Source organism: Oncorhynchus nerka, unplaced genomic scaffold (assembly GCF_034236695.1).
Source record: "Oncorhynchus nerka isolate Pitt River unplaced genomic scaffold, Oner_Uvic_2.0 unplaced_scaffold_810, whole genome shotgun sequence".
NCBI lineage: Eukaryota > Metazoa > Chordata > Actinopteri > Salmoniformes > Salmonidae > Oncorhynchus > Oncorhynchus nerka.
Window position 1 is genome coordinate 300315 of NW_027040445.1, and position 9347 is coordinate 309661.

A 9347-nucleotide genomic window follows, 5' to 3' on the forward strand; every position below is an offset into this window, starting at 1 on the left:
TATTATAAAGGCTGTCGTGGTAACAAGCGTTCTATTATAAAGGCTGTCATGGTAATTGCAATATTAGTGTATAGTTTTTTTCTCAAGACTTGAGTGTCATTTGCAGTAAAGTTTAGTCAACAAATAACATTGGATTGTTTTCTTTACATTTACAGAAACTGTGTTTTAGCTGTGAGTTCTGGTTATTTTACACACAGAGACTGTGTTTTAGCTGTGAGTTCTGATAATTTTACACACAGAGACTGTGTTTTAGCTGTGAGTTCTGATAATTTTACACACAGAAACTGTGTTTTAGCTGTGAGTTCGGTTCACATGAACCACTGGTTATTTTACACACAGAAACTGTGTTTTAGCTGTGAGTTCGGTTCACATGAACCACTGGTTATTTTACACACAGAGACTGTGTTTTAGCTGTGAGTTCGGTTCACATGAACCACTGGTTATTTTACACACAGAGACTGTGTTTTAGCTGTGAGTTCTGTTCACATGAACCACTGGTTATTTTACACACAGAGACTTAGGGATTTATTACATGTTTCAGTGCAACAACAACAACGTGTCTCCTTTTAGGGCCCTCAGCAGTTTACATCTCTGGACAGTAAAAACAAACAGGACCAAGTCCACATATCTAAAAAGCTATCCTGTGTAGCAGCCTATCTATCCTCTAGCCAGGTCCCAGACCTGCTGGTGTTATCATAACAAGGAGTGGCATGATGGCACCCAGGCTACAGATCCTTCAGTGGATCTCTCGGTCCTCCCTGTCGATGTACACCAAGCCATGGTCTCCGTAGGCGTCGTAGTTCTCATAGAAGTTGTGTTTGAGCCAGGCGGGCTGGTAGGAGGTGGTGCTGTAGAAGACTGCCTCCATCATGCTGCCTGGGCTCCTCTCTCTCCCCTCCACCTTCCAGTCCTCCAACTCTATCTGAACGGAGGTGCGTTGGTACATGGTGGGGCAGCCCTCGAAGGCGTCTAGGAAGCTCAGCATGGTGTCATCCACCCTGTACACCTCCCCCTGGACCCTGTGGCCCTCCCCGGGGCGGTTCAGCAGGTACGGGATGTTGTCCTTCCCAGCGATCACCAGCGGGTAGCCATCTACGGTGCGGGCGTGACCACAGAACTCTGCTTTCCCGTTCCCCTGGTCCGGCAACATCCTGAAGTAGTTGGGCTGACCCTTCTTCAGAGTCCCATAGACAAAGATATAAGTCATCTGGACCGGCGGGACGTAGATCTGGAAACGGGACAGATATGGAACACTTCGTTTATCTCACAGTTAACTGGACAACCTGCAGTTGATACACCCATTTCTGCACCGGAGGCTGCTGAATGGAGAACGGGCTCATAGTAATGGCTGGAATGGAGTAGCTGGAATGGAGTGGATGGAATGGAGTGGCTGGAATGGAGTGGCTAGAATGGAGTGGATGGAATGGAGTGGCTGGAATGGAGTGGATGGAATGGAGTGGCTGGAATGGAGTGGATGGAATGGAGTGGATGGAATGGAGTGGATGGAATGGAGTGGCTGGAATGGAGTGGATGGAATGGAGTGGCTGGAATGGAGTGGCTGGAATGGAGTGGCTGGAATGGAGTGGATGGAATGGAGTGGCTGGAATGGAGTGGATGGAATGGAGTGGATGGAATGGAGTGGCTGGAATGGAGTGGCTGGAATGGAGTGGCTGGAATGGAGTGGCTGGAATGGAGTGGCTGGAATGGAGTGGCTGGAATGGAGTGGATGGAATGGAAACTAAACACATGAAAACCACGTGATTTGATACTATTCCGTTTCAGCTGTTACTATGAGCCCGTTCTCCCCAGTGAAGGAGCCACCAACCCTCCTGTGATGTGTACCTATTGATTCTTGAAGAATATACTGGAACTTATGAATGCCTCAGACAAGGGGTGGATAGAGAACTGGCTGTATGGAAAGTTACTGAGTCAGACAAGGGGTGGATAGACCCCCTACTACAGTCCTCTCTCACACAGAGGGGCCCACCCCAACGACCCTCCTATCTCACACAGAGGGGCCCACCCCAACGATCCCCCTACTACAGTCCTCTCTCACACAGAGGGGCCCACCCCAACGATCCACCTACTACAGTCCTATCTCACACAGAGGGGCCATTACAGACAGACAGCTGACGTCCTCCCTGTACCCCAACGATCCCCTACTACAGTCCTCTCTCACACAGAGGGGCCCACCCCAACGATCCCCCTACTACAGTCCTCTCTCACACAGAGGGGCCCACCCCAACGATCCCCCTACTACAGTCCTCTCTCACACAGAGGGGCCCACCCCAACGATCCCACTACTACAGTCCTCTCTCACACAGAGGGGCCCACCCCAACGATCCCCCTACTACAGTCCTATCGCATACAGAGGGGCCCACCACAACGACCCTCCTATCTCACACAGAGGGGCCCACCACAACGACCCTCCTAACTCACACAGAGGGGCCCACCACAACGACCCTCCTAACTCACAGAGGGGCCCACCACAACGACCCTCCTATCTCACACAGAGGGGCCCACCCCAACAACCCTCCTATCCCACACACAGGGGCCCACCCCAACGATCCCCCTACTACAGTCCTCTCTCACACAGAGGGGCCCACCCCAACGACCCTCCTACTACAGTCCTCTCTCACACAGAGGGGCCCACCCCAACGATCCCCCTACTACAGTCCTCTCTCACACAGGGGCCCACCCCAACGATCCCCCTACTACAGTCCTCTCTCACACAGAGGGGCCCACCCCAACGACCCTCCTATCTCTCACAGAGGGGCCCACCCCAACGATCCCCCTACTACAGTCCTCTCTCACACAGAGGGGCCCACCCCAACGTCCCCCTACTACAGTCCTCTCTCACACAGAGGGGCCCACCCCAACGATCCCCTACTACAGTCCTCTCTCACACAGAGGGGCCCACCCCAACGATCCCCCTACTACAGTCCTCTCTCACACAGAGGGGCCCACCCCAACGATCCACCTACTACAGTCCTATCTCACACAGAGGGGCTCACCCCAACGATCCCCCTACTACAGTCCTCTCTCACACAGAGGGGCCCACCCCAACGATCCCCCTACTACAGTCCTATCTCACACAGAGGGGCCCACCCCAACAACCCTCCTACTACAGTCCTCTCACACAGAGGGGCCCACCCCAACGATCCCCCTACTACAGTCCTCTCTCACACAGAGGGGCCCACCCCAACGATCCCCTACTACAGTCCTCTCTCACACAGAGGGGCCCACCCCAACGATCCCCCTACTACAGTCCTATCTCACACAGAGGGGCCCACCCCAACGATCCCCCTACTACAGTCCTATCTCACACAGAGGGGCCCACCCCAACGATCCCCCTACTACAGTCCTATCTCACACAGAGGGGCCCACCCCAACGATCCCCTACTACAGTCCTATCTCATACAGAGGGGCCCACCACAACGATCCCCCTCCTAGTCCTCACACAGAGGGGCCCACCACAACGACCCTCCTAACTCACACAGAGGGGCCCACCACAACGACCCTCCTATCTCACACAGAGGGGCCCACCACAACGACCCTCCTATCCCACACAGAGGGGCCCACCACAACGACCCTCCTAACTCACACAGAGGGGCCCACCACAACGACCCTCCTATCTCACACAGAGGGGCCCACCCCAACAACCCTCCTATCCCACACAGAGGGGCCCACCCCAACGATCCCCCTACTACAGTCCTCACACAGGGGCCCACCCCAACGATCCCCCTACTACAGTCCTCTCTCACACAGAGGGGCCCACCACAACGTCCCCCCTACTACAGTCCTATCGCACACAGAGGGGCCCACCACAACAACCCTCCTATCCCACACAGAGGGGCCCACCCCACACAGAGGGGCCCACCCAACGACCCTCCTATCTCTCACAGAGGGGCCCACCCCAACGATCCCCCTACTACAGTCCTCTCTCACACAGAGGGGCCCACCCCAACGTCCCCCCTACTACAGTCCTCTCTCACACAGAGGGGCCCACCCCAACGATCCCCCTACTACAGTCCTCTCTCACACAGAGGGGCCCACCCCAACGATCCCCCTACTACAGTCCTCTCTCACAGAGGGGCCCACCCCAACGATCCCCCTACTACAGTCCTATCTCACACAGAGGGGCCCACCCCAACGACCTTCCTACTACAGTCCTCTCTCACACAGAGGGGCCCTCTCTCACACAGAGGGGCTCACCCCAACGATCCCCCTACTACAGTCCTCTCTCACACAGAGGGGCCCACCACAACGATCCCCCTACTACAGTCCTATCTCTCATAGAGGGGCCTACCCCAACGATCCCCCTACTACAGTCCTCTCTCACCCAGAGGGGCCCACCCCAACGACCTTCCTACTACAGTCCTCTCTCACACAGAGGGGCCCTCTCTCACACAGAGGGGCTCACCCCAACGATCCCCCTACTACAGTCCTCTCTCACACAGAGGGGCCCACCACAACGATCCCCCTACTACAGTCCTATCTCTCATAGAGGGGCCTACCCCAACGATCCCCCTACTACAGTCCTCTCTCACCCAGAGGGGCCCACCCCAACGATCCCCCTACTACAGTCCTCTCTCACACAGAGGGGCCCACAAAGGTTCCAGCATCAGACAGGGCCGTGACTTATAACAACTTTTTTTTTTACCTAGGCAAGTCAGTTAAGAACAAATTCTTATTTACAATGACGGCCTACCGAGGAACAGTGGGTTAACTGCCTTGTTCAGGGGCTTTATGACAGATTATCACCTTGTCAGCTCAGGGATTGAATCTTTGAACCTTTCAGTTACTAGTCCAACACTCTAACCACTAGGCTACCTGCTGGTTACTGGTCCAACGCTCTAACCACTAGGCCACCTGCTGGTTACTAGTCCAACGCTCTAACCACTAGGCTACCTGCTGGTTACTGGTCCAACGCTCTAACCACTAGGCTACCTGCTGGTTACTGGTCCAACGCTCTAACCACTAGGCTACCTGCTGGTTACTGGTCCAACGCTTTAACCACTAGGCCACCTGCTGGTTACTGGTCCAACGCTCTAACCACTAGGCTACCTGCTGGTTACTGGTCCAACGCTTTAACCACTAGGCTACCTGCTGGTTACTGGTCCAACGCTTTAACCACTAGGCCACCTGCTGGTTACTGGTCCAACACTCTAACCACTAGGCTACCTGCTGGTTACTGGTCCAACGCTCTAACCACTAGACTACCTGCTCTAACCTCTAGTCTACCTGCTGGTTACTGGTCCAACGCTCTAACCACTAGACTACCTGCTCTAACCTCTAGGCTACCTGCTGGTTACTGGTCCAACGCTTTAACCACTAGGCCACCTGCTGGTTACTGGTCCAACACTCTAACCACTAGGCTACCTGCTGGTTACTGGTCCAACGCTCTAACCACTAGACTACCTGCTCTAACCACTAGGCCACCTGCTGGTTACTGGTCCAACACTCTAACCACTAGGCTACCTGCTGGTTACTGGTCCAACGCTCTAACCACTAGGCTACCTGCTGGTTACTGGTCCAACGCTCTAACCACTAGGCTACCTGCTGGTTACTGGTCCAACGCTTTAACCACTAGGCTACCTGCTGGTTACTGGTCCAACGCTCTAACCACTAGGCTACCTGCTGGTTACTGGTCCAACGCTCTAACCACTAGGCTACCTGCTGGTTACTGGTCCAACGCTTTCTTTAACCACTAGGCTACCTGCTGGTTACTGGTCCAACGCTCTAACCACTAGGCTACCTGCTGGTTACTGGTCCAACGCTCTAACCACTAGGCTACCTGCTGGTTACTGGTCCAACGCTTTAACCACTAGGCTACCTGCTGGTTACTGGTCCAACGCTCTAACCACTAGGCTACCTGCTGGTTACTGGTCCAACGCTCTAACCACTAGGCTACCTGCTGGTTACTGGTCCAACGCTTTAACCACTAGGCTACCTGCTGGTTACTAGTCCAACGCTTTAACCACTAGGCCACCTGCTGGTTACTAGTCCAACGCTTTAACCACTAGGCCACCTGCTGGTTACTGGTCCAACGCTTTAACCACTAGGCTACCTGCTGGTTACTAGCTGCTTTCAGTTGCTGATAACTAGCTGCTTTCAGTTGCTGATAACTAGCTGCTTTCAGTTGCTGATAACTAGCTGATAACTAGCTGCTTTCAGTTGCTGATAACTAGCTGCTTTCAGTTGCTGATAACTAGCTGCTTTCAGTTTCTGATAACTAGCTGCTTTCAGTTGCTGATAACTAGCTGCTTTCAGTTGCCGATAACTAGCTGCTTTCAGTTGCCGATAACTAGCTGCTTTCAGTTGCCGATAACTAGCTGATAACTAGCTGCTTTCAGTTTCTGATAACTAGCTGATAACTAGCTGATAACTAGCTGCTTTCAGTTTCTGATAACTAGCTGATAACTAGCTGCTTTCAGTTTCTGATAACTAGCTGATAACTAGCTGCTTTCAGTTTCTGATAACTAGCTGATAACTAGCTGCTTTCAGTTTCTGATAACTAGCTGATAACTAGCTGCTTTCAGTTTCTGATAACTAGCTGATAACTAGCTGCTTTCAGTTTCTGATAACTAGCTGATAACTAGCTGCTTTCAGTTTCTGATAACTAGCTGATAACTAGCTGCTTTCAGTTGCAGATAACTAGCTGCTTTCAGTTGCTGATAACTAGCTGATAACTAGCTGCTTTCAGTTTCTGATAACTAGCTGATAACTAGCTGCTTTCAGTTTCTGATAACTAGCTGATAACTAGCTGCTTTCAGTTTCTGATAACTAGCTGCTTTCAGTTTCTGATAACTAGCTGATAACTAGCTGCTTTCAGTTTCTGATAACTAGCTGATAACTAGCTGCTTTCAGTTTCTGATAACTAGCTGATAACTAGCTGCTTTCAGTTTCTGATAACTAGCTGATAACTAGCTGCTTTCAGTTGCAGATAACTAGCTGCTTTCAGTTGCTGATAACTAGCTGATAACTAGCTGCTTTCAGTTGCTGATAACTAGCTGATAACTAGCTGCTTTCAGTTTCTGATAACTAGCTGATAACTAGCTGCTTTCAGTTGCTGATAACTAGCTGATAACTAGCTGCTTTCAGTTTCTGATAACTTTCTGATAACTAGCTGATAACTAGCTGCTTTCAGTTGCAGATAACTAGCTGCTTTCAGTTGCTGATAACTAGCTGCTTTCAGTTGCAGATAACTAGCTGCTTTCAGTTGCTGATAACTAGCTGCTTTCAGTTGCTGATAACTAGCTGATAACTAGCTGCTTTCAGTTTCTGATAACTAGCTGATAACTAGCTGCTTTCAGTTTCTGATAACTAGCTGATAACTAGCTGCTTTCAGTTTCTGATAACTAGCTGATAACTAGCTGCTTTCAGTTGCAGATAACTAGCTGCTTTCAGTTGCAGATAACTAGCTGCTTTCAGTTGCAGATAACTAGCTGCTTTCAGTTGCTGATAACTAGCTGCTTTCAGTTGCAGATAACTAGCTGCTTTCAGTTGCCGATAACTAGCTGCTTTCAGTTGCCGATAACTAGCTGCTTTCAGTTGCCGATAACTAGCTGCTTTCAGTTGCCGATAACTAGCTGCTTTCAGTTGCAGATAACTAGCTGCTTTCAGTTGCAGATAACTAGCTGCTTTCAGTTGCTGATAACTAGCTGCTTTCAGTTGCCGATAACTAGCTGCTTTCAGTTGCCGATAACTAGCTGATAACTAGCTGCTTTCAGTTGCAGATAACTAGCTGCTTTCAGTTGCCGATAACTAGCTGCTTTCAGTTGCCGATAACTAGCTGATAACTAGCTGCTTTCAGTTGCAGATAACTAGCTGCTTTCAGTTGCTGATAACTAGCTGCTTTCAGTTGCTGATAACTAGCTGCTTTCAGTTGCAGATAACTAGCTGCTTTCAGTTGCTGATAACTAGCTGCTTTCAGTTGCTGATAACTAGCTGCTTTCAGTTGCAGATAACTAGCTGCTTTCAGTTGCTGATAACTAGCTGCTTTCAGTTGCCGATAACTAGCTGCTTTCAGTTGCAGATAACTAGCTGCTTTCAGTTGCCGATAACTAGCTGCTTTCAGTTGCCGATAACTAGCTGCTTTCAGTTGCCGATAACTAGCTGCTTTCAGTTGCAGATAACTAGCTGCTTTCAGTTGCAGATAACTAGCTGCTTTCAGTTGCAGATAACTAGCTGCTTTCAGTTGCTGATAACTAGCTGATAACTAGCTGCTTTCAGTTGCCGATAACTAGCTGCTTTCAGTTCCTGATAACTAGCTGCTTTCAGTTGCCGATAACTAGCTGATAACTAGCTGCTTTCAGTTGCCGATAACTAGCTGCTTTCAGTTGCTGATAACTAGCTGATAACTAGCTGCTTTCAGTTGCCGATAACTAGCTGCTTTCAGTTGCCGATAACTAGCTGCTTTCAGTTGCCGATAACTAGCTGTACTCATGTTGTTGTACAACTTCAGCAACAAAAGAGAGGTCTGAACCAAAGTAGTAAACTAGTTTAGGCGTCTGCAGATTCTCCAAACCCTCTCCTCTGGAGAGCGACTGGGAGCATGTTTTTATTCCAGCCCAGCACTAAGCGTGAATCAAATGTATGTAAAGACTGAAGGTGCAGAAACCAGAGATAGTTGATGAGTAATAATGCTTGGCTGGAAAGAAAGCACCCAGTAGGTCTCCAGGACTGATGTTTGGTTTTGAAATGCATCAAAGAAAAGGTCATTTAGCTTGATACAGTAACTACACAAGTCATAACCGAACCTGTATATCGGCAACGTTAGATGATTATATAATGAAATACATTGAAACACAATGTTGTTCTGCTCACCAACAGCGACGTGAGTAAAGCAGCTCCTCGAAAGCCTCTCATTACGTCTTGTCGTGGTTTAACGGCCCCGGTCAAAGGTAGGCTGAACTGACACCGGGATGGTTCCGGTACAATGTTGTCATTTCCTTCGTTTTGTGGCTCGAGTTAAATCGTTTCTAAAGAACAAACTTCACCGAAATGAATCATTCGTGTATATGTGTGTTATATTAAACATAGAGGGAGTAACATGTTGGCAAGCAATAAGCATGGCTGAGTTATTATCCTTACACTTTCAGAAATACGAGTCGATTTATTTATAGACGAATACAAATCAGTATCGGATTTAGTTTCGGGCATCCAATGTGTTGCTCTACCGCCACCTACTAGACTGGAATACAACTCCCGTATGCTTTACTTGAAAAATAAACATGTACTAAATAAATGCCCTACTATCTAACACTACACACTACACGTTTAAAATGATATAACATTTTTAAAAATAACACCCCCCTATTCTACAAATTAAATAAAATCAAATG

The 9347-nt window shown here is 49.5% G+C and overlaps 1 protein-coding gene across 1 annotated transcript; it reads right to left on the reverse strand.

The window, feature by feature from the left end:
* Window positions 1-498: 498 nt before the first annotated feature.
* LOC135571072 (gamma-glutamylaminecyclotransferase-like) lies at window positions 499-8941 on the reverse strand. The gene is made up of 2 exons (XM_065016879.1): window positions 8830-8941; window positions 499-1228 (listed from the first exon to the last, which is right to left on the reverse strand). Exons 1-2 carry the CDS (start codon window positions 8869-8871, stop codon window positions 737-739), a joined length of 534 nt encoding a protein of 177 aa, XP_064872951.1. The 5' UTR covers window positions 8872-8941; the 3' UTR covers window positions 499-736.
* Between the last annotated feature and the right edge of the window lie 406 nt (window positions 8942-9347).

What these genes read in the sequence shown, in the direction of transcription:
- LOC135571072 (XM_065016879.1), bottom strand. Translation starts at nt 8,871, where the DNA reads ATGAGAGGCTTTCGAGGAGCTGCTTTACTCACGTCGCTGTTG. An exon ending in CTTTACTCACGTCGCTGTTG is followed by an intron (nt 1,229 to 8,829) that starts GTGAGCAGAACA and finishes TCCCGTTTCCAG; the next exon opens with ATCTACGTCCCGCCGGTCCA.